General features: G+C 45.0%; 1 protein-coding gene across 4 annotated transcripts in view; it reads left to right on the forward strand.

Moving 5' to 3' along the window:
- The first annotated feature begins 7,109 nt into the window (after nt 1-7,109).
- ACO1 (aconitase 1) overlaps nt 7,110-25,531 on the forward strand; it is a 56,491-nt gene continuing 38,069 nt past the window's right edge. The window contains exons 1-7 of one of the 4 annotated variants that reach the window (XM_039910955.1): nt 7,110-7,369; nt 15,324-15,365; nt 15,827-15,878; nt 19,374-19,492; nt 21,929-22,097; nt 23,705-23,842; nt 24,975-25,028. In XM_039910955.1, the coding sequence (XP_039766889.1) occupies nt 19,396-19,492; nt 21,929-22,097; nt 23,705-23,842; nt 24,975-25,028 (458 nt within the window). In that variant the 5' untranslated portion in view covers nt 7,110-7,369; nt 15,324-15,365; nt 15,827-15,878; nt 19,374-19,395. The remainder of the gene's footprint in view (nt 7,370-15,323; nt 15,366-15,826; nt 15,879-19,373; nt 19,493-21,928; nt 22,098-23,704; nt 23,843-24,974; nt 25,029-25,531) is intronic. The other 3 variants (XM_029054876.2, XM_029054878.2, XM_029054879.2) reach the window with 3 other exon arrangements.

A 25,531-nucleotide genomic window follows, 5' to 3' on the forward strand; every position in this document is an offset into this window, starting at 1 on the left:
GTGATCTCCCATCCTCCTGTCTCTCCCCGCTCCAGTCTATTCTTCATTCCGCTGCCCAGATTATCTTTCTCCAGAAATGCTCCCCTCCTCCTAAACCTCCAGTGGTTGCCTATTAACCTTTCGCGTGAAGCAAAAACTTCTCACTCTTGGCTTCAAAGCTCTCCATCACCTTGGCCCCTCCTAACTCACCTCCCTTCTCTCCTTCTACAGCCCACCCCCTACACTCAAACTCCTCTGCCGGTAACCTCCTCACGGTGCCTCGTTCTCACCTGTCCCGCCGTCGACCCCTGGCCCACGTCCTACTGCTGACCTGGAATGCCCTCCCTCCTCACATCCGCCAAACTAACTCTCTTCCCCTCTTCAAAGCCCTACTGAGAGCTCACTTCCGCCAGGAGGCCTTCCCAGACTTTCCCTCCCTTTCCCTCTGCCCTTCCTCCCCTCCCCATTCCTCCTACTCCCTCCCTCTGCTCTATCCCCTTCCCCTCCCCACAGCACTTGTGCATATTTGCTTATATTATTTATTACTCTATTTTATTAGTGATGTGTATATATCTATGATTCTATTTATCTTGATGATATTGATGCCTGACTACTTGTTTTGTTTTGTTGTCTGTCTCCCCCTTTTAGACTGTGAGCCCGCTGTTGGGCAGGGATTGTCTCTTTCTGTTGCCAAATTGTACATTCCAAGCACTTAGTCCAGTTCTCTGCACACAGCAAGCGCTCAATAAATACGATTGAATGAATGAATGAATGAATGAATGAATGAAAACACTACTTACAGTACTCTACACACTTTAATTCATTAATTCAATCAGTAACTGCTCAGTAAATACCATGGATTAACATATTATTAAAATTAGTTTACTTAGCTTTCTGTTACTACTGTGATACTTGAAAGAGCAGGAAATTAAAAGACCAGATCCAGATAGATATACTCTCTTTCTCTCTCTCACTCGGATATATTCTGTCTTATTGTCCATCTTTGAGGAGCTCCGTTTCTGAATTCTTCTTTTGTTTTGGAGAATATGTGCTAGATGCAATATACTTGAGTCCTGACTCCCTAAGCATTTAGATACGAACCCCCATTCCCCACCACTACAGCATTTACGTATATATCTTCACAATCAGTTGCTTCCCCTATTCATTCATTCATTCAATCATATTTATTGAGTGCTTACTGTGTGCAGAGCACTGTACTAAGCGCTTGGAATGTACATTTTGGCAACAGATAGAGACAATCCCTGTCCAACAACGGGCTCACAGTCTAAGAGGGGAAGACGGACAGCAAAACAAAACAAATAGGCATCAATACCATGAAAATAGATAAATAGAATCATAGATATATACACATCATTAATAAAATAGAGTAATAAGAAATAATATATACAAATATACACAAATGCTGTGGGGAGGGGAAGGGGGTAGAGCAGAGGGAGGGAGTAGGGGCGATGGGGAGGGGAGGAGGGGCAGGTGGAAAGGGAGGGCTCAGTCTGGGAAGGCCTCCTGGAGGAGGTGAGCTCTCAGTAGGGCTTTGAAAAGGGGAAGAGAGTTAGTATGGTGGATGTGAAGAGGGAGGGCATTCTAGATTAATGGTAGGGCATGGGTCAGGGATCGACGACGGGACAGGCGAGAACGAGGCACATTGAGGAGGTTAGCGGCAGAGCAGCGGAGTGTACGGGGTGGGCTGTAGAAGGAGAGAAGGGAGGTGAGGTAGGAGGGGGCAAGGTGATGGAGAGCTTTGAAGCTAAGAGTGAGGAGTTTTTGCTTCATGCAAAGGTTGATAGGCAGCCACTGGAGATTTTTGAGGGGGGGAGTGACATGCCCAGAACGTTTCTGGAGAAAGATAATCTGGGCAGCAGAGTGAAGTATAGACTGAAGGGGGGAGGAACAGGAGGATGGGAGATCAGAGAGGAGGCTGATGCGATAATCCAGTCGGGATATTATGAGAGATTGTACCAGCAAGGTAGTAGTTTGGATGGAGTCTGTAGTATATTTTAATGTACCTCTTTAAATGTCTGTCTCCTCAGGTAAAGTCCTTGAGAGCAGGGATCATGTCTACTTTATTGTACTCTCCCAAGTGTTTAGCACTGTACTCTGCACAATGTAAGCACTAAATAAATACCATTAATTGATTGATTATAGTATTTCTAAGCACTGAGCTAAGCACTGAGTGTGGCCTAGTGGAAAGACATTGGGCCTGAGAGTCAGAGAACTCGGGTTCCAACCTTGGCTCTGCCAAATACTTGCTGTGTAGCCTTGGTCAAGACATGTAACTTATCTGTGCCGCAGTTTCCTCAACTGTAAAATGGGGATTCAATACCTGTTCTCCCTCCTACTTAGACTGTGAGCCCCATCCGGGACAGGGATTGCATGGAACCTAACGAACTTGTACCTGCCTCAGCTCTTAGAACAGTGTTTGACATCTAGTAAGTGTGTAATGTTAAAAAAAAAAAAAAAAAGCTAAGCCCTGAGGTAGATACAAATATAACATATCTGATAGAGTCCCTGTGTGTCTCACATGAGGCTCAAAATCTAAGTGGAGGTAGACAAATAAAGATAATGGTTAACAACTGTTACAACAAGGAGAAATAGTCAACAAGGCAAAACCACAATGATAGCTCAGTATACATAAGGAACTTGGAAGGGACAATTCTCAGACTTTCCACCTCTCCAGGTAAATAGCCCTTAATTACTAATCATTTGCAGTTTCCCCAGGATTTGAAAGAATGAAGAGGTATTCTTCTAGCCCACGATAATCCAGCAGGCTCCACAAAACATAAGGGTGAGAGATGGTAATGCTTTTGAACTGAAAACATTTGGAATCGCAAACCTCCCATTCTGCTATACTCTTTAAATGTCAATTTTAATTAAAAAATTTGAATTGGAAGTTGGCTTTCTTTGTGAACTTTTTTTTCCATTCCAATTCTACAGTAGTTTGTTATGGGTATGGTGGGCTCAAGTGTGTGGGGCTTGTGACTTTCAATGCTTTTATTCTTGCCTTGCATGTGTGATAAAATTGATGGACATTAAGGTATATAGAGCTAGACTCCCTACTTTCGCCCTAGGAGAAAGGAGTTTGGGGAGATATATTAGCTCGTTTTAATCCCCCTATAATACCATTTTAAGAATTACTGCTGCTGTGCACTAAATGGTGCCCTGCTGGGCTGAAAGAATTAATGCCACTCTCAAAATGCCTAGTTCACCTCCAGGGAGGAAATTATGCACTGGGAGTATATGATTAAAGACGGTTCCTGCAAAACTTCCCTCCTGTCCCCCTCACAGGAAGGAGTGACTGAAAAACATACATTGTCTGTGATTCTATGAATATCAACTGTTTAGTCCAGAAAAGATAAGTTAAATTTGGAATTATTCATAGAAAGGCAGAGGGGAGAGGTGGCCTTCTGCTTTTTTGGAAAAAAATTAATGTTGCTTCTCAGAGGTTTTCTCTACAGATTTCCTCCAGGATGGCAGTTCCTTAGAGAAAATGTCAAAAAAAAAATTTAATTCTACCAAAAACAAAATAATCCCAAAACAAGACCTGAAAAACTGTGCCTTTGGTGTTCTCCACTCCTAAGGTAATGAATTGTCAGGGGTCTCCTTCCAGTTCTAGGATTCCGGTATTTTATAATTCTTGTCATATGTTTTACTACTACTAATGATAATAATACTTGTTAAGTGCTTACTATGTGCCAAGCACTGGGATAGATACAAGTTAATCAGGGTGGGCATAGTCCCTGTCCCAGATGGAGCACACAGTCTTAATCCCCATTTTACAGAATGAGGTAACTGAGGTACAGAGAAGTTAAGTGACTTGCCCAAGGTCACACAGCAGACATGTGGCAGAGCCAATATTAGAATCCAGGTCCTTCTGACTCTCAGGCCTGTGCTTTATTGCCAGGTTTGTTTACATTTTTCTTATCACTCATTTAATATCAAAATTCACTTCCTTGCCAGCAATTCCTATCTTCCAGTTCTCCCAACTCTCGCTCCTCCCTTACCCTTCAGACTCTGCTGGGTCAAATTTGGGTGGTCCAGACAGGAAAAATTACTCTCATAAATGGCTTCCTTTTGGAAGATCTATTAACTCTTTTAGGAAATAAGCATAACATTTTATTTTTAACACACCGGGAGAATTTGGGCTGCCTCTACAGACAGATCAGACAAATGTTCACTCCAATCAATCAACTGTATTTATTGAGCACTTACTATGTGCAGAGCACTGTACTGAGCAAACAAGGACAATTCCAAAACACAGATTAAGGAATGACTCTAAGACTTAAACATCTAAAAGTTAAATTGATAATAAAAAGAGGGATTAGTGAATGCCCAGAAGAACCTAAATCCTGGTCATTTCTGGATGGACAACTGGCACTAGGACAATCAGTATCACCTGTGCCATTGACAACGTGGCAAAAATACACCTCTGCTCCTCAAGTCAGTCAGTCATTTATTGAGCACTTACTGTGTGCAGAGCACTGTAATAAGTGCTTGGGAGAGTACATTATAACAGAGTTGATAGCTACCTTGACCCAGGTTCTACCTGATCGGCAGGGCCAGGCTAGCTCAGAAACTTCACCCAGAAATCCCTGCATGAACACTTGAAGTGAGAACTTGACGAGCAGAAGATTCTCTCCTTCCATCCACCACTCTCCTAATTGGCTTCACGTCTTTTTCTCTCCTCTATTTTCTTTTTTCTCTCCCATGTGAGGACGACTTTCAGTTCCCTCCAAGCCCTTTTCCATGAAGCTGCACTCCATTTGAGTGACCCACTGCTGAGAGGCAACCCAAGTCACCACTAATGGAGTCTTCAGGCTTCATGGTAGAATGCTCTCCTGTCTTGTCTTACGTGGCCGAGTCGTTTGCGACCCATAGCGACACCATGGACACTTCTCTCCCAGAACGCCCCGCTCTCCATCTGCAATCGTTCTGGTAGTGTATCCATAGAGTTTTCTTGGTAAAAATAAGGAAATGGTTTACCATTGCCTCCTTCCGTGCAGTACACTTGAGTCTCCACCCTCGACTCTCCCGTGCCGCTGCTGCCCAGCATGGGTGAGTTTTGACTTGTAGCAGATTGCCATCCACTGGCTAGCCACTGGCCAAGCTAGGAATGGAATGGATAGGCCTCTGCTTGACTTTCCCTCCCATGTGACCCTGAGAGAGGGCTCTCCTCTCACCACCTCTTTTTGGTTGACTCAAGGGGCTCAACAGATCTTAACTCTCTATGCCACTGGCTTCAGGAGGCACAGGCTATCTGCCACTAGCTCAAACTCAGTGACGGAGGGGGCATCCCACCCTCCCACAATCTAGGTTGAGGTCAAGCTCTTGAGGCTAGAGAATATATACCTTGCTCGTGTTATACTCTTCCATGCACTTAGTGTAGTGTTTGTCACTCAGTAGGCACTCCATACTGTGGATTGATTGAAGCTCTCTCTTCTGCACAAGAACCATACAGCCCTAAGGCCAAGATAGTCTCCCTTTTTCTTGCTGCCTAGTTCTGAAGTGGTGGGGATACTGGTCTTTCCTGTCCTGGACTGAGGCTGGGAAATGCTTCTTTTCCAGTTCTAGCCAAGGGTGGAAATGGGCTTTTCACCATTCTCCCCGTTGTAGCTGGGAATAGGTTTTTGCTGGCCCTGACCATGGCCCGAAGTGGTTTTTTTTAATAAATATTAGGAAGCAGAAACATGAAGATTGCTTCTTTAAGTATTTTCTGGGGATAAGAACAGGACATTCAAGTCAGGTGAACTAGGATACTCTCAGTTAGGCAATCAAATGTATTTATTGAGCACCTATTGTATGCAGACTATTGTACTAATCACATGGGAAAGTACAATAGAATAGAATTAGTACACATGACCCCTGATCTAAGGGAGTTTACAATGGGTGGGGGGTGGGGTGGAGGTGTAAGATACGAAAGTATATTACATATAAGAAGTAACTGAGTAAGGTAATTGCGTATACAGGATTGAACATTAGTGCTACCAGGGTTTACGAGTACTTTAGTGCTGAGGTGATGCCAAAGTGCTGATCTGGGAGTTGGGGGCCATAAGGGGGTAGGGGAGGGGGGGAATTATAAATCAATCAGAAAAGGCTCCCAGAAGAGATGTGTTTTCCGCAGAGGCTTGAGGATGGAGAAAGTAGTGGTCTGTTGGATATGAAGGGAGAAGGAGTTCCATGCAGCGCTAAGGGTGTGAACAACAAGAGGTCGGCGGCTGGAGAGATGATTCAGGCACAGTGCATAGGAGGTTGTGAGGGAAGAGTGCAAGCTGGGGTGTAGTCGGGGAAGAGAGTGGATAAAAAAAAAATTTCTGTTCACCGCTAGACTCCTTGTGAACAAGCAATGCGTTTGCCCGCTCTCTTGTACTTTCCCAAGCACTTGGAGCAAACAGAAAGCACTCGATGAATATCACCGATTGATTAAGTGGAAGCTGGATATGCAGGGCGCCAGAAAATTCAAGGGCCAAGTCCCACATGCTCTGAAATTGAGCTACCGACTAATGCCTCTGCAATTGAGACTAGGCTGCGGGGGTCCAGGGTCCAGATAAATAAATGCCCTTTCATCTCCAGCCAATCTGATCCACGGTTAGGCCACACTACCCACGTCCTAACTTGGTCAAAGGTTACCCATTTCGTAGCAAGTTTAGTCAGCCGTGCTAGTAACACAGTACATAAGAGGCAAGGGAGAGTTGGAGGGGGCGAAAGATCCTGGGCTTCTCCCTCCCGGTTATGCGTTTCGAAATGTCTTTACCGTCACAAGCTTCTTCCTTCCCACCGCAGCTGAGGGTGTCTTTACTAGTTGTAGAGGGGAAAGATACTTTGTAGCTGAGCCGGAGGCGGAGAAAATAAGGAAAACAAGAACGTGGCATCCGGCAGGCGTTTGACTTCGGGAGCTGGGTCAGCGGGAAACAGGAGATGGGAGGGGGGATGAGGCGGGCGGAGGGAGGTGAAGAGGAGAGAGGGAATGCGGGGAGGGAGGGTTGTCACCCAGCCTGGGGACCGAGGGGCGGGATTAAGGGGGCGAGGCCCGCATTCGGGGGGCCGAGCTCAGGGGTGGGGTTTGCAGCCTGGGGGCCGAGGGGCGGGGCTAAGGGGGAGTGGCTGGCCGCCTGGCCCGCAGCTGAGCCGCTGCCTCTTTCCGCCTTTCTCGCCAGTTCTCTCTGTCTGTGCCGCTACCTCCTTTCCTCCTCTCCCTCCACCCGATCGGCAGGAGAAGCCGGGAAACGGGCAGCCCCCGCTGCTGCGGCCGATCGTCCTTCCGTCCCCGGTCCCCAGGTCGCGGCCGATCCGGCCCTCTTTCCGTCAGGCGGCCGTCTCTCCTGCTCCGCCCCCGCCACCCTCCGACTCGCCTCTGACAGCGCTCTGGGCTGGGCGGGTGAGTGACTGCTGGCCGTTCTTGGGATCGGGCTCTCCGCGGGCCCGGTGGAAGGGGCCGTCCGCGCCTCCGGGGAGCCCCGGTGCGGATCTGGGCGGCCCCGGGGCCGGGGGAGCGGGGGAGGGGAGGAAGGAGTTTACGGCTGCCGTGGGATGGCCTAGCGGGACTCTCCTCCGCGGGACGGGCCTTTTACCGGAGGGTTAGCGGGGAGGAGAGGCCCTTGCATAGTGCGGCCCGGCCTCGGCTCTTCCTAGAAGAATCGCCCTTCCTCAGCAGCCCCTCCCCAAGCGCGTTTTCGAAAGCTTTTTCTCTCCCCCCACCCCCCACCCCACGTTGGGCTTCGGAATCCGTCGCCCGAGGAATGTGGCCTCCCTTTATTTTTTCTTCCTCTTTCCCTGCCCTTGTCGTTTTAGTTTTCTCTCGGTGGTCCGTTTAGACAGGGGGGTTGGTTTTCCTCGAAGAGAGAGGGGAAAAAAGGTAGCGATCCACCGCTCCGACGGACGCTTCGTTTCGTTCCAATCTCTGTTGATCGCTCTCGCTCCCCCGACCCCCAGCCTACTCTCCCTTCCCCTAGTGGCAGTTTCGCCTGGTGAATTTCCTCCGATCCGGTCTGAAGGCACAGCCCAAGACCGGCGGGGGAGGAAGACGGAGGAGGGGAGAGAAATCGGGCCCCTTGGTGCGGCCGCGGGTCACATGAGCTCCATTCCCACAGTCCCTTTTCCTCACCCAGCGATCTACGTGCAAGGGCGGGTTGGGTTCTTCAAAGTAATACCGGGCTCCCTTTATTCCACTGTATTAAAAACGAAATAAAGATGATTCCTCTCTCTTTGCCCACCCAAAAAAAAAACCAAAACGAATCCTCAAAAGCTCCCCGCCTAGAAGCTTCAATGAAATGCAGCGAACTTTTATTTCATTGAAAGCCCCGCTGGGTTGTCCTAGCCCAAGTGGAAGTCAGTGCCCCCAAGTCAATCGGCTGATGTTCACTGTTTTGCTCATCCGAGTTTGACTTCTGAAAACCACCGATTCCCAGCTAAATGGAACTCATTTTGCGGGGGTCGAAACGATCCTCGCAAAAGGAAAAAAAAAAAGTTGGAAAACGATTGTTTTTCCAAACTACTGACTTGCCTCGTTTTTGCTCTGTTTAGCAGAAGGCTGCAGCATGTCAGCATATGAAATTGGTAGTTGGGACGATGGTGCAGGTGGGTGGAGGGGAGGGAAAAGGATATCTGGGATCCGAATAGTCAGTTGGCAGAGAAATCGTTTTAAAAAGGAATGGTGACATGTGACGTTTTTATTTCCTTTTTCCAATAATAATAATCATAAAATTAAGTGCTTACAATGTGCCAAGAGTTCTACTAAGCACCGGGTTAGGGACAAGGCAATGCGATCTGACATATTTCCCGGGGCTCACAGTTTAAGATGAAAGGAGAACAGCTAGTTCATCCCCATTTTATAGATGAGGAAACAAGCACAGAAAAGAGACCCTAGGTTTGTGGGGCAGAGAACGTGCCTACCAACTCTCTTATATGTTACTGTCCCCAACTGCTTAGTACAGTCCTCTGCTCTAAGCGCTCAATAAATTCGATTGATCGAAGTGTCCGAAGTTACAAAGAAAACAAGTGGCAGAATCAGGATTTGAACCCAGGTCTCTGGGCCACTATCCTTTTCTCAGACGTCAAAGTTACTGAGTTTGGGGCTGAACCCACCAGTTGGAATAAAATTCAAATGTTACTTCACCCAAAAACAAGTCTTAAAAAACTCACCACCTAGAAGCTTCTTCAGCCTACGAAACACAACAGATTTGCTTGGGAAGTGTGTCACCGTTAGTTTTAGGCAGGACGGTAAACACTTGAAGTGGCTTATGCAGATTTACTTTGCTGCTGCAAATTACCTCTTCCTCTTGTGGTGTTTTGCTGTGTTTCAAAGCTCTCCATCACCTTGCTCTCTCCTACCTCACCTCCCTTCTCTCTTTCTACTGCCCACCCCGTACACTCCACTCCTCTGCTGCTCACCTCCTCACGGTCCCCGTTCACGCCTATCCCGCCGTCGACCCCTGGCCCACTTCCTACAGCTGTCCTGGAATGCCCTCCCCCCTCACATCCACCAAACTAACTCTCTTCCCCTCTTCAAAGCCCTACTGAGAGCTCACCTCCTCCAGGAGGCCTTCCCAGACTGAGCCCCCCTTTCCCTCTGCTGCCCCCCCTCCCCCCCACCCTCTGCTCTTCCCCCTTCCCCTCCCTTCATCACTGTGCTCATTTGTATAAATGATTTATTACCCTATTTATTTTGCTAATGAGGTGTACATCTCCTTGATTCTATTTATCTTGATGATGTTGTCTTGTTTTGTTTTGTTCTGTTTTGCTTTGCGGTCTGTCTGTCCAGTTTAGACCGTGAGCCCGTCATTGGACAGGGATTGTTTCTATCTGTTGCTGAATTGTACATTCCAAGTGCTTTAGTACAGTGCTCTGCACATAGTAAGCGCTCAATAAATACTATTGAATGAATGAATGGTTGTCGTGTACCCGTACATGCAGATGTTATATCTGTTCTAATGAAACTGTAGGAATTTCTCCTGGAAAAAGTTTTACTAAGGGAAAATCCAGCACGGTGTGTCCCCCCGGGGCAGGGGGGAGGGGGGAAGGGGTGGATGTTGTGTACATCTGTCCTTCATATTTGGAAACAGCACTACAGATTATGGATCCCTTGGCTTGCCTGACTGATCATCCATTATATCATGTGTATATAGAGATTGTCCTTTGCCATCGTGATGTTTGCTCCTAGCAGAATCTGTAGCTATATTTGAAGCTGCTTGTTGGTCTCCTGATCTTTTTGAAGTCCATCCTCAAAAAGAATTACTCCATGCTAATTTGCTGCTTATACTGCAAATGCTACCACGTTGTTCGAGGCCACTCTTCGTTATACTTTTAAATCATCTGTCCACTCTCCCTACTTGTGGCTCTCTCATTTCAAGTTCACCATTCAGTACTGCTTGGCATGTACTTTCCCAACTGCTTAGTACAGTGCTGTGCACACAGCGCTCAAATATGATTGATTGATTGATTGATTGATGTTGTCATCATCCATAGCCTGCCCAGTAAAGTTGTGTTGGAATGAACATAACTGTCAAATGAGGTCGTTTGACTAGATGACGTTGCTGATGAAGAAACTCAAGAAGCTAGCTGTACCTTTTGCGATTGTACAGATCTCAGTAACAAAGTTTGGATGCCAAACCCCCACCACTCACTTATGTATGTGTTTCTAGATATTTAGTACGAAGCTTGATGTCCTGTTGGGGTCTTCCTCAGGAAATCCCCAGCAACACCCCAAATCAGCTTTCAGTTCTTCTGAAACATTTGGGAGAAATGAAGAGTGGAGAAATGGTATAACTGCTGGAGGAAAGTGTTCTGTGGGAAAGTATAATTCGCTAACATTTTGGAGCTCTGTATTACTAGTCTTGTCTTCGGTGTTTCCTGGGTTAGCTTTATTAGAAAGCTAATTTCGCCGTGGCCCAGTGGATAGAGCATGGGCCAGGGAGTCAGAAAGACCTGGGTTCTAATCCTGCTGTGCCACTTGTCTGCTGTGTGACCTTGGACAAGTCACTTCACTTCTGTGTGTCTCAGCTAACTCATCTGTAAAATGGGGATTAAGACTGTGAGCCCAATGTGGGATAGGGACTATGTCCAACCCATTGACCTTGTATCTAGCCCAGTGCTTAGTACAGTGCCTGGCACACAGTAAGCACTTAACAAAATACTATAATTATTATTATTACTGTCCTCATTGCCTCTTACCTATTGCACACATCCTCTGTCCTCCCTGGAATGCCTTCTTCCTTTATATCCGACAGACCACAGCTCTCCCCATCTTCAAATCTTTTCTGAAATCAAGCCTCCTTCAGGAGGCCTTCCCTGATTAATTTCTGATCCTCCCTACTGCCACTTCAGTAGTTGCTTGTGACAAACACTTGGTATTTCCTCCATCTGTCGCCCCCCACCCCCACCCAACACACTTATATACTTATCTGCAGTAAGTGTCAGGTTCCCAACTAGATTGTAAACTCCACTAGGGCAGGGATTTTATCTATTAATTTAATTGTACTCTGCCAAGTGCTTAGTCCAGTGTTCTGTCCATAGACACTCCAGTAAATATTTTTGATTGATTGAAATCCACTTGATTGACATAACATTTTAGGAGGTTTTTTTATTAGCTCTGCCTCCCCACCCCTCTCCTGCTGCCATGTGAGATCCTAGAGTCCAGAAGGCTAGCACTGTGGAAGGGTTAGGGTAAAGGAGGGAGGGAGATGGTGCACAGCGATTGGCACTTCCATGATCCTTGGACAGTAACTGTCAACTGGGCACACTCCAAGGATAATTAGCAGGCAGAAAGAAGGTAGCAATCTCAGGAAAAAAAATACCCATCTGCCCACCTTACTGGGTTGTAATTCAGCCCCACCATGCTGAATTGCCACAAACGCCTAGGAGCAAATCTTCCTACTATTAATTGGCCAATTGATGAAGACGCTAAACCACAGAAAGTGGAAACGACTAGTTCGAGGTCATATAAACCATTGGGGAAGAAGAATAATAATGTTGGTATTTGTTAAGCACTTACTATGTGCAGAACACTGTTCTAAGCGCTGGGGTAGATACAGGATAATCAGGTGAATCTGAACAGAACTCACAGATTTGGGGGTTGTGGCCTCCACCCAAGATAGCATGTACTGTAACTTTACAATTTGCTCTATGTTTTTCTTAGCGTAAGACCACAGGGTCTCTCTTTTTTTGTCTTCTGGTAAAATATTCTGAAGTCTTGAAGGTTAAGGATGATTAAATTATTCCAGGTGGAAAAAAAGATTAGTCTCACCCAGTGTAGTGGCTGAAACACATTTCAAGGGTTTGTGAGCAACTGATGCAACTTGGTTGGTTTTCTGGTACATTATATCTAGCTTGCAAATTTATAGATATAAAACGTACCCATCTTGGCCACTCACTACTTTTCAGTAGACTTCAGAAAAGATCTGGGGGGAACACTAGAGAGGAAAGATAGCCTCAGTGCCTGACTTGCAGAGGAGGATGAAAGAGAGAGCACCAGGACACTGGCGTGACCCGTCAAGACACCAAGCACCTGTTAAGAACGTGTTAGACTTTCTGTTGCTGTTGTAAGGTGCTCAGTGGGAGTCTGAAGCCTAAAAATTATCATTTTGCCCCACAGACTGAAAGTCTTTCAGGGAAGAAACCTCTTTATTCGGACATGCTAATTCACCTCCGAGGGCCTCTTGGAGAAAATCATCCAGTGGGAAGGTCATCGGACTGTGAATTGGGAGATTTGGTCCCAGCCAATCCCAGCTCTGCCACTGGACTGTTGGGTGACCTTGGGCAAGTTGCATAGCCTCTCTGGGTCTCTGTTTCTTCAGGTGTAAAAGGGGATAAACTAGCTGCTTTCCTACCTTTTAGATCTGGCTGCATAGGAGCTGATTATCTACTTCCAGGCTTGGCACATAGTAACCGCCTAAGAGATTCCATAGCTCACTGTTTATTAGTGTGCCTACTGTGTCTTCTAGTTTTGCTATTTTCACTCTTTTCCACCTATTCCACCCCCCTCATTCATTGCCATATTGTCCACATATTATTTGCAAACCAACACATATATCAAAAGAAGTTATCCCTAAAACATCTTCCAGTCTCCCTCTCCCACCTGGGAGTGGAACCCCAAGGGTCTGGAGCAATTGGAGGGTCAGTGTACCCCGCAGAAACGCTCTCGTTCCAGGCTGATTCAGGCAGGCTTTTGCAAGATGGTGGCCATATGACATCGTCACCTCCCGCTGGATGCTGGCGTACCGTGTCTGGTGTCTTGGGGCCAGTTATTAAGAGTGTCACTGCTGGCCATCCTATTTGTGCCTGTTTTAAAATAGGCCCTTTGTTATCCTGATCTTTCCTAAGCCTCTGCTCAAGAAGTGCAGCTCCTCTCGTAATTGCCATGTTCCACAGTGTTGTGTCTCCCTACAGTCCAGTGCTATGCCACACTGTTTGAGACCATACTTCAGTATGTTATTGAAATGTCAGTTCTGTCATCTCTCCTTCAGTTTAGGCTGGGAGCAGTGACTCGAGTAGCTTGGTCTCATCTGTTTTCTTCCCGTGGACCACTCAATGAAGCCATATTGTCAAAGGTATTCCCCGCTATTGCTTGGGCAGACAGGCCTTCTGTTAGCCTGACTCAATAAATCCCATTTCCCCAAGCCCCTTCCAGAATGATAGAAGGAAAAATAAACTGACCACACATGAGGCTAATGAAAGGAACTTTTGCACCTTGGTAAGGAAGCTGGGGATAGATTTAGGCCCATTCCAGCAAATTTTTTTTCCACATAGCTCTTGAATCTGTCCAGTTTTGATGATTTGGAAAGCGGATTTGAGAACTAGGAATGTGTTCTAAGAAAACGAGGACAGGAAATGATAGAATAACATCACTGTCCTTCAGATTTGGAAATGTTACATCTGGTTTTCTTCTTGCATGCAGATTATAGCTGACAAGGCCAAAATGTTGGTTTGTTTTTCTATTCATGTAGAGTTTGGACTGGTGACACTGACTGAAGCTTCCTCACAAGCACCATAATCTTGCAACCCACAGCAAGAAATTACTGAATTATCCTCTATTAAAGAGGGAAACTAAAGCATGGCAGTTCTTTCTTACTACTCAGACCTTGACCTTGAATTTGAAAGGCATGATACTAAAGAGATGGCTATATTTAGTGGAATATGAGAGGAGAGAAGTAGAGGGGAGGTGCCATGAGGGAATAAAAGGAGAAGTCCTCCTCATATCATTCTTTACCTTTTGATTCCTAGGCTGATAAAGTACAAAGCTGTGCAGTGTGTGGGGTTCAGTTGTTGTTGTGGTATTGGTTAGGTGCTTACTATACGTCAAGCACTGTACTAAGTGCTGAGGTAGATACAAGCTAATCAGGTCGGACACAGTCCCTGTCCCATGTGGGGCTCATAGTCTAAGGGGGAGAGAGAACAGGTATTTAAACCTCATGAGGAAACTGAGGCACAGATAAGTTAAGCAAATTGCCTAAGGTCATCCAGCAGGCAAGTGGTAGAGCCAGGATGAGAACCCAAGTCCTCTGACTCCCAAGCCTGTGCTCTTTCCACTGGGCCACACTTGCTGAACTGTTTGTTTCTTCTAAGTTTATTAATTGGGCTCCCTCTCTTATCAGTGCACAGGGGTCTTGGTATTGTTAGTGTCCAGAGAAATGCTGGCCTCTCTAGTAAGGCGTCAGCCCTGACTCCATATAGAGAGCTGCCCTTTGTGTTTAAAGATGCTGCCACTGATGGTTAACTTGATTCAAGTGGCTAGGTGTGGTTTGGAAAGACCCAAGCACTTAATATAGTGTTCTGCACACTGTACGAGCTCAATAAGTACCTTGGACTGATTGTTAGATGAGTGTCGGTCCCTTACACTTGTGCACGTGTAGCCTGCCCTTGATTGAGCTATTGGCATTGCTATTTTCAGCACTTGGTGATCTCTTTCTCTTCCTTAGATCTCTATTTGAGGAAAGGCACCCACTCCTAATTGTCCCAAATCACCACTGTTTTTTCCAATCACTCCCCTGCTACTCACGTTATTTAAAATTATGTCTTTGTAATGTTTACTCTGCCCTTCCTATTTGCAGTCATCCACATCTTGGGGTTCTTTTCTCACTGAGACTGGGACAATAGGGCGGGGGATCCCCTTCTGATCCCAATCTCACTTCCTTAACTCTGCAGGGAGGGAGAAGGAATGGGGAACTTGTGGAGCTTGGAACAAAAGGTTCTGGACTCCAGGACAACAGAAGAAGGAGTTTGGGGAAGGGAGAACAGGTGGTCCTTGGGACAGGTACTGGCGTTCTCCGGATTACCACTCACCCGCAGTAAAAAACAATCTGGGGATATGACCTGTATCGTTTGGTGTCTTACCCCAGCATATGCCCGCCCGGCACCAACGTTCCGGCCGAGCACTACGGGTAAGTAAATCCCTCCCCGGCCCCTTCCCTGGTCCTGGCGGCTTTCCTGCCTCTCCCCGCTTTTCAGCATCCTGAACTTACTCCCCCCCTTTCCCATTCTCTTCCTGGTCCCACCCCCCCAATGGGGGGCAGGAAGAGGCCTGCCAGGGGATCTCTGCCCTCCTACCCCTGTTCAGCCCCCAACTCCAGCTAGGTTGGGAAGGCAGGGTTGCAAGGAGGGGAAAGAGGGAGGGGAAGGGTGGCGGCTGCAGCTAAATTTAAAAGAAAATCTGGAAATAAGAGGATGGCGGGGAGGTTGTTTATGGGAGCTGGGCTGACCCGGCTGGGGAGGAGGGGGAAAGGAGGAAGCGCGGAGGGGGTGGGGCGGGGGGTAAGTTTGGCATGAGGGGTGGGGCAGGCAAGCCGCCGGGAACCGGGGAGGGCACGGAGGGATTTACAGTGTAATTTGTACTTATCTATAGTGCTCGACCGTCACGTTGGAGCTGGTTTGGAACGGATCCTAATTTATGACAGGTAAGTCTATGGGAAAATAACCCCCCACGGTACAACCATGTGTTAAAGGAACACTAACCCACTGGTGTCGTGGGGTATTCCATTACTGAACTCAGCCCAGTAGACTCCCACTCCATTCCTGTCAACCTCATTTCTGTACAGACATGGTCATTGGTCACATATTAGGTAGGCGAGCTTTATGTTATTGAATGTCTAATTATTTCTTCTTTCTGTAAGGCAGTTTTCTTGGAGAATAGAGTAAACTTTAGATAAATACACTCTCCATTACTGAAAATTCCTTTCATTTTTTCACTTTCTAACTGAAAAAAATCCTGCTCAACATCTTTTCTTAGACCCAAAAATTATTTTATTGCTTTTTAAAATTCCTACCAGGGCAGAGTAAGGAATAAGTAAACTGGATAACCGGGGAAATCAGTGATGGGCAGGTTAGTTATAATAGCAGTGGGCAGGGAAAGGGAAAAGGGAAGATCACAATCAAATATGAACTAAACCTCCATTTTCAAAATTGTGTCTCCAACTGTAATAAAGTTACAAACAACTCTTTTTAATACTGGCTACGTGGCGATGACTCTTTTTAATGGTATTTTCTAAGTGCTTACTATGTGCCAGGCACTGTACTAAGCACTGGGGTAGATACAAGCTAGTCAGGTTGGACACAATCCCCATCCCATATGGGGCTCATAGTTTTAATTCCCATTTCATAGACGAGGTAACTGAAGCATAGGGAAGTTAAGTGACTTACCCAAGGTCACACAGCAGATAAGTGGCAGAACCGGGATTAGAATCCAGCTCCATCTGACTCCCAGACTCATGCTCTATCCACCAGGCTATGCTGCTTCCCCGTTCTTCCAGGGTAAATCTCTATTTTCAGTAAAGGCTAAACAAACCTCTGGAAACAAAAGTCAAAACAACATCAGGAATTGCCCCATAGTGACAAATCTAATGTTTTGGAACCTCAGAGGCTGCCTCCTTAATGCCTACCTGATGATTGTCTCTTGGGTTTTTGCATGCCCCTTTTTCCACACCATTCCCATCTACTTACACCTGTGCTACCTTCATAAACTATGAGAAAACAAAGGCCTGCCAAATTATAATAATAATAATGTTGGTATTTGTTAAGTGCTTACTATGTGCCGAGCACTGTTCTAAGCGCTGGGAGAGATACAGGGTAATCAGATCATCCCACGTGAGGCTCACAGTTAATCCCCATTTTACAGATGAGGGAACTGAGGCACAGAGAAGTCAAGTAACTTGCCCACAGTCACACAGCTGACAAGTTTTGATCATCGTACATATAGACAAGGCACAGTTGGTTTGGAGCTAAATTATTGAGTGTTTCCGTTGTTGCCTAAGTCAGTGGGTTGGGGATGAATGACCCCCACCCAAAGATCCCTGTCCAAAAAAAACTGCAAAACTCTCTTCCACTGGATGTTCCCATTTTGATATAAGGAACAGCAAATATTTTCAGATAAGAATTAGCATAATTATACATCGGAAATAGGAGCAGCAGAGTCATCAGGCAGATTCCTGGGCCAGTCAGGATGTACTCACCCAGAGGAAAAAAAAAAAAGACCATAAAAAACATGACTTTTAGGACCTCAAACAAATGGATTCCAGCCAATCCTTGTAAATATGACAAAAAAGCTTGTTGAAAATTCCCTTCACTTTGTTCGAAAAGGAAGCTGCTAAGAAACATTTTTTTTTTCCTGCCAAGCCATACTGGTTGGACCCCAGACAAACTCAGTCTATTATTCACGTTCTGATTATTCAGTTTTTGAAATACTCAGGCTCCTTACTTCTAACTACTGCTTGCCTTCTCACTACTGGCTTGCTCCTCCATGACAGTATCAATCAGTCATTGTGGTACTGGCGTAGTGGATGGAGCATGGGCCTGGGAGTCAACAGATCTTGGGTTCTAATGCCGGCTCCACCATTTGTCTGCTGTGTGACATTGGGCAAGTCACTTAACTTCTCTGTGCCTCAGTTGCCTCATCTGTAAAATGAGGATTGAGACTGTGAGCCCCACATGGGACAGGGACTGTGTCCAACCCAATATGCTTGTATCCACCCCAGCATATAGTACAGTGCCTGGCATATAGTCAGTGCTTAAAAATACCGTAATTATTATTATCAAGAGTATACCATGTAAAGAGCACTGTGCTAAGCGCTTGGGAGAGTACAATACAACAGAGTTGGTAGACAGGCACTAGAAGAAGTAGTAAGAATCTACATTGATTTTTGCTACTTGTTTTTGAAAGGGTTCACTTAATTCATTCAACGAAATGCTACAGGTAAGGCCCCTAAATACATTTATAACCTTGGGAACCAGTGAGTGGATGGACTGAGAGCATGTGGGACACCAGTCTCAAAGAGAGTAGGTTTTGGGAGGAATAATGGTTCCCACCCCTGTAGAGTTCCAGCAGCATCAGTGTGGTGAGGTGGGAGAAAGGAGGGGCAGAAAGCACTCGACTTCTGGGGGTCAGAAGTCCCCCCTAGGTTCTTAAATCACCTCAGGACTAGGCAGATCTCTATATCATGGAATCCGGATCTGGGATTTCCACACAGTTTTAACCTTGCTCTCGCTCCACCCAACCCCATGAACACCATTAATGGTGGTGGCACCACCATTAGATGGCGTGGAGGAATCAAATCTGTGAATGATGCCAAGAACTCAACTTCCATTTGGCCAGAACAGTGACCCCAGGTCATCCAAGCTGGTAAATATTCACAGACCTTCCAAACTGCATAAAGCATGAACAATCCCAGGTGCTGGGAACGTGTCTACCAACTCTGTTATATTGTACTCTCCCAAGCGCTTAGTACAGTGCACTGCACGCCGTAAGTGCTCAACAAGTACGACTGATTATGGGGCAGACTGACTCATTTGATATTCCCCTTTTCAAGGCTAGTAAAACAATAGTTTCTCACATACTGCAAAAAACCCAGTTTATCTGTAGTCAATAGCTATAGAGTAGACCACTAAGGCCAGCCCAGATCTGATGCCTATTTGTTCATTTCTCTCTCCTAAAGTGCCTGTCTATTTTGATAGAAAAGTTGATTAAACTCCTCACCAAAGCCAGGGATTTGTAATCGGTTACTTCACCATTCCAGACACTGAAGTTCAGGTTTAGATTAGAACTCAATAGTCTTGCAATATTTGCTTTGTTCTAGATCTGCAAATTGATGTGGGGTTATTTGTTCCTTTATCTGTTAGGTGTTTACTTATTGGGGAGTCTGGCTATCCAGTAACTTAGCAAAATCACTGTTGTTATCTCTGCCACTTACAGGTTTCAAATTAGTCTCCTATTCCTTTGAAGCATAATTTGTGGTTCCTAAAATTAGATGGCCCCATCTCCACATCTAACACCATCAATGAGCTGTTTGTCTAGACTGCTGTTTCTTACATTTAAAGCCTCTTTAGTAGAGTAGGGCCTAACCTTACTGGCTCTGTAATGTAAATTGGTGACTGACCTTTCCCTTGTATCTTTCTTTCAGAGCCGTTTAGCAGTCTATAATCATGAGCAACCCATTCATGCACATTGCTGAACCTCTGGACTCCACACTACCTGAAAAGAAATTCTTTAATTTGAACAAATTGGAGGACTCAAGATATGGTAAGACTACAGAAATGTGGTATAGGTTCTGAGCATAGATTTGGCATCTCTTTTCTTGGTTCATTTTTCTTAAGTAGAGTTTTGATTCATCTGATTTTGCAGAGTGGAGCCAAAGGGACTACGGTATAAAGAAATAGCCATGTCTCCCTCCCTTTCTTGGTTGTGTCAAGAGAGAAACTCCTGCTTGCTTTCAAAGTTTGCCCCTTCCACCTGTGCCTTCAAACCCATCCTTTCTCACCTTCAAAAATCATTGTGCCCACTCTTCTTTTCTCTCTGACAGACATCTTCAACCACTCATTTTAATGACTCTCCCCTCTGCCTTCAAACATGCCCACGTCTCCTATATCCTAAAAAAAACCTCTCTGGATCCCACTGCACTCGCCAGATGTCACCCCATCTCCCTCCTCCTATTCCTGTCCAAACTTCCTGAACAGCTTTCTCACACCTGCTGCCTCCACTTCCCTTTCTCCAACTCCTTTCTTGACCCTGTTTCCTTCCCCATCACTCCACCGAGACCACCTTCTCTGAGGTTCTAGGCTCTCTCCAGACTTCTGCAACTTCAGCTAGAGCAGATTCCCTATGCTTCTCAAAGGATACAAAAGGAAAACTGCTCTAAGTGCACCTTAGTTCCCTAGGGCCTGGAACCTCCTCCCCATTCATATGCTACAGTTCAACATTCTCCCCAAAATCCATGCTCTCCTAAAATCACATCTCTTTTAAGAGGACTTCCCTAAGCCCTTGTTTTCCCCATCTGGTCTCTCCTCCACATCGGGTATGCATTTGGCTGTGAACCCCTAAAGCACTTTGATATTCGCCCCAGCCCCACAATACTTGTGTAGGTATTCTTATAGTCTACTATTTGCCCTATTCCTAATCAATTTTAATATCTGTCTCCTCCTAGAGAATGTAAGCTCCTCATTAGCAGCAATCATGTGTACCAACTCTGTTGTAATGTACTTTCCTAAGGGCTTAGCACAGTGCTCTGCACACATAAATACCATTGAATGATAGTTATTTGCCCTTTTTATGGTATTTGTTAAACGCATAGTAAGTGGTAAGCACTGCTCTAAGTGCTGGGATGGATACAAGTTAATCAGGCCAGGTACAGCCCCTATCCCACTTGGAGCTCACTGTCTAAGTAGGAGGCAGAACAGCTATTGAATCCCCATTTTGTAGTTGAGTGAAACAGAAGCACAGAGAAGTTAAGTGACTTGCCCGGTGTCACACAGCAGGTAAGTGGCAAATGCGGGTTTAGAACTCAGGTTCTCTGGCTCTGAGGCCCATGCTTTATCTCCCATTTCCACCCCAGATATCACATATGATACATTCCAGGGCTCTATTTGGTACTTATAATTGGAGGAGACATTCTAGCACTCTGATTAAACCCACAAATACATAAGCCTTTGGGTTTGACAATTGGCCCCATTATTTCTTGAGCTCATGCAACTAGAGGACTCACTTTACCTTTACCTTCAGGAACAAACCTAGTAACATAGAATCCATCACTGATTATCAAGTAATTCAGCTAGCTTTCCATGATAATTGTGGTATTTCAGTGCTTATCATGTTCCAAGCACTATACTAAGCTCTGGAGTAGATACAATGTGAGCAATTCCGAGACAGTCCCTGTCTCACATGGGCTCACAGTCTAAGGGGGAGGGAGAACAGGTATCTTATCCATGTTTTTACAGATGAAGAAACTGAGGCACATATAAGCTAAGTGACTTGCCCAAGGTCACACAGCAAGCAAAGGGCGGAGCCAAGATGAAAACTCCGGTCCCTTAATGCCCAGGCTCTTGCTCTTTCCAGTAGGCCTTACTGCTTGGAAGCCTCTCCCCGTTCCCTGATGCCATGGAAACCGAGCTTGCCTTCCCAACTTTTCATATGTTAGGAAACCTGTGGTATTTTGTATCTCAGGACTGTTTGCCATAAGTGGTGTGGTATCTGAAAATGCCCTCTCCAAGCACTCAATAAATCAGTGATATTTGTTGAGCACCTACTGTCAAGCACTATACTAGGTGCCTAAATACTCTTTAGCTGATGCATTTTCTTTCAACATTTTTATTGTTGAAGTTTAACTCATTTTCCTGCTTGCATGATATTCTTTTGTTCTAGCTTCCATTTAGTTTGTGAGCCAGGTACTATTGTAATTTTCTTTTTAACTCATTCAGTTACTTACCTACCGTAAGCACTTAATAAATGTATGTAGTTTTTTTTTTATAAAAATCTTAAAGAATAAGTATGGCCATTTACTCTCCAACCGATCTTATTGGTATTTCATCTACTATATTGAATTCCCTCTCATTCATTCAACATGTGCTCACACCCACACACTTTCTTAATCATACCTGAAGCGTAACTTCTCAGAAGTCTGTCTCTGTTTTCCTTTTAGAGAAAAATCTTACTGTAACTTTCATTGCTTTTCTGTTTTCCTAGAACGTTTGCCATTCTCTATTCGAGTTCTCTTGGAGGCAGCCATCCGAAATTGTGATGAGTTTCTGGTGAAGAAAAATGATGTTGAAAATATCCTAAATTGGACCGTGATGCAGCACAAGAATATAGAAGTGCCATTTAAACCCGCTCGAGTTATCCTGCAGGATTTTACGTAAGTCTAAGATTTCCAAACTGTCTTGTGTGTATTTCTTCTGACTTCCCAATAATGGAGTTCTTTTTAAGACTGTCTGGCAGTTGTAAGGAAAATAAATTAGTATTTTTGCATGAGTGGGCTCTAAATTTCAGGTTGGAACATGGTGATCCACTTTCCAACTGGGAACACTCTGAATTTGACAAAGTTCTACTTTTATTGTGAGAGAAGCTTCCTCACCCAAGAGAAACCAATGAATGTAGAAAGTATACCCTTCCAACGATGCCATTTATTTTTGCCAGACACAATCCTGCTTTATTAACCCTACCTCTTGAACTCATCACTCAAAGCCAGTCAGTCTTCCAAAGTTGGAGGTAATCTGATATGAAACTGGCCTTAGAACCTGAACTATTTTTATATTTTGATGCTTTTTGTTTTAGGATTTATTGACTGATCACTCTTATAAAGGGCAGGTACCTTGTGTCATTGTCATCTGGGTAGTAAAAAAGCATCCTTTCCCTGCACGACTACAGGACATTTGCCGTTCCCCTTAAGAACCTGCAATTCATGACTTTTCCTCTTAGATTCATTCAATAGTATTTATTGAGCGCTTACTATGTACAGAGCACTGTACTAAGCGCTTGGAATGAACAAGTCGGCGACAGATAGAGACAGTCCTTGCCGTTTGACGGGCTTACAGTCTAATCGGGGGAGAAGGACAGACAAGAACAATGGCAATAAATAGAGTCAAGGGGAAGAACATCTCGTAAAAACAATGGCAACTAAATAGAATCAAGGCGATGTACATTTCATTAACAAAATAAATAAGGTAATTAAAATATATACAGTTGAGCGGACGAGTACAGTGCTGAGGGGATGGGAAGGGAGAGGGGGAGGAGCAGAGGGAAAGGGGGGAAAAGAGGGTTTAGCTGCGGAGAGGTGAAGGGGGGTGGTAGAGGGAGTAGAGGGAGAAGAGGAGCTCAGTCTGGGAAGGCCTCTTGGAGGAGGTGAGTTTTAAGTAGGGTTTTGAAGAGGGGAAGAGAATCAGTTTGGCAGAGGTGAGGAGGGAGGGCGTTCCAGGACCGTGGGAGGACGTGGCCCAGGGGTCGACGGCGACATAGGCGAGACCGAGGGACGGTGAGGAGGTGGGCAGCAGAGGAGCGGAGCGTGCGGGGTGGGCGGTAGAAAGAGAGAAGGGAGGAGAGGTAGGAAGGGGCAAGGTGATGTAGAGCCTTGAAGCCTAGAGTGAGGAGTTTTTGTTTGGAGCGGAGGTTGATAGGCAACCACTGGAGTTTAAGAAGGGGAGATGAAAGGGTTGACCTGCAGGAAAATGAGTATTTCATTTTCAAAGCCTCTGTATATTAGTATTACTCTGTTCCAGGTCCATTATTAGTCATCGTGCAAATAGATTTTACTTCCCATGTGTATAAGTCATGTTGCTAAACATTTGGCTCTCTCAGTTATCTCCCTTGTGATGCTTACATAGTGGAGATGATTTGAATGCAGTCACTTTTCCAAAGCAGGCAGGCATTTCAATTGGTCAAACTCATGTACTTAAAGCTTACCTTCCTGTTTTAAATCTTTAAGAAACCGGGAACTTGGAAAATCACGGATGTTTGACTTTTTAGGGGCGTGCCTGCTGTGGTTGATTTTGCTGCAATGCGCGATGCTGTGAAAAACTTGGGCGGAGACCCAGAGAAAATCAACCCCATTTGTCCGGCTGACCTAGTAATTGATCATTCCATCCAGGTTGATTTCAACAGAAGGTGAGGAATTGACACCAATGCTCTTTTTTATCTATTTAGTGAAAATCTTTTTTTCCTCTGACTGCATTTCTTGTGTATTTTGGTGATTTTTTTTGGTTCATTTAAAAAAGCCTGAATAAAGAGTGATTCATAACTTTGCTGGTATGTGGGAAGGTGGGAAAGGAATGATGGTGGTGGAGTTAATAAGCCCACAACATTGTGGCAAACACTGTCCTAGATGCTAGGGAAAAATAAAATCGAAAATTGGCCAATTTTGTCATTGCCCTCATGAGCTTCTATTCTAAAATGGGGTAAGGCCTCCATGAAGAAAGTTCAACTCTCAAAAACAAAGTCTATAATAAGACAGTAATAAAAAACCTCAGAAAGCAATTCTAAAAGTTAACTGCCTCTTACAAGAGGTTACTAGTGGAAAAAGGTAGAAGAATCAATATCAAGAAAAGCAATAATTCTATTGTTTCTCAACCTCTTGTTACCCATCAAAGACAGAATACTTGTTCCTGGAGGGCAGGGGTTATGTCTACCTACTCATAGCACAGTAAGTATAGCTTCTCGCAGTTTACTTTGCACACAGTAAAAGCTCAGTAAATATCTCTGATTGATGGGTGGACCACTGATCTAATATGTCATTTCTCCTGTTGTTACAATCTCAGGGCAAACTACATGCCCAGGGCCTTAAGGATTCCCTGAAATCAATATTGCTTCATCTAATTTTTTGGACTTCAAAAGTGAAACAAAGATTAGATTTTAAAAGCATTATCTTGTCTAAAGGGACAGGAATGTTAGTATTCCTTGATTAAGCCTCTTTTCGCCGACGTCCTCTCCCTTCAGCATCATCTATGCACGTGGATCTGTATCCTTTGGGCACTTGGTTTTCACTCCACCCTCAGCACCACAGCACTTGTGTACATATCTGTAATTTATTTATTTATATTTAGGTCTGTAGGGTCGTTGTGGGCAGGGAACATGTCTGTTGTTGTCTTATGCTGTCGAGTCGTGTCCGACCCATAGCGACTCCATGGACACATCTCTCCCAGAACGCCCCACCTCCATCTGCAATCATTCTGGTAGTGTATCCGTAGAGTTTTCTTGGTAAAAATACGGAAGTGGTTTACCATTGCCTCCTTCCGCGCAGTAAACCTGAGTCTCCGCCCTCAACTCTCTCCCATGCCGCTGCTGCCCAGCACAGGTGAGTTTTGATTTGTAGCAGATTGCCTTCCAACCCTGTTATATTGTACTCTCCCAAGTTCTCTGCACGCAGAAAGCACTCAGTAAATACCATTGATTTTTAAATCCAGTTGGGATCTAATCATATAGAGCTGTATATTGAAAGCTGATTTACAACTCCAGGTCATTTGTATCCTCGGAGGTTTTTGTTACCTTTAATTTTCTTTTTTTTTTTCCAATATAATCTCACCAGGAAGGTAGCTTATCATTAAATGCTATTTAGCAATAATCTTTGTAACATTAGTTTCCATTTGAATGGCCTTACCATTTTACTATTTCACCTTTAATGAGTTCTAAAGAATGACCTTGTTTATCTTGCATTTTTTTCCAAACCTTGAATCGCATCAACACTAGTATCTGGTCCTTGTTGACCTTTTTAGTTTACACAAAAATAGTCAAACTCTGTTTAAAAAGGAAGAGTCCAGCAGTGAACTTTGATTTCAAATTGATGTCCAAATGTAGCAA

This window comes from Ornithorhynchus anatinus, chromosome X5, assembly GCF_004115215.2.
Source record: "Ornithorhynchus anatinus isolate Pmale09 chromosome X5, mOrnAna1.pri.v4, whole genome shotgun sequence".
Classification (NCBI taxonomy): Eukaryota; Metazoa; Chordata; class Mammalia; order Monotremata; family Ornithorhynchidae; genus Ornithorhynchus; species Ornithorhynchus anatinus.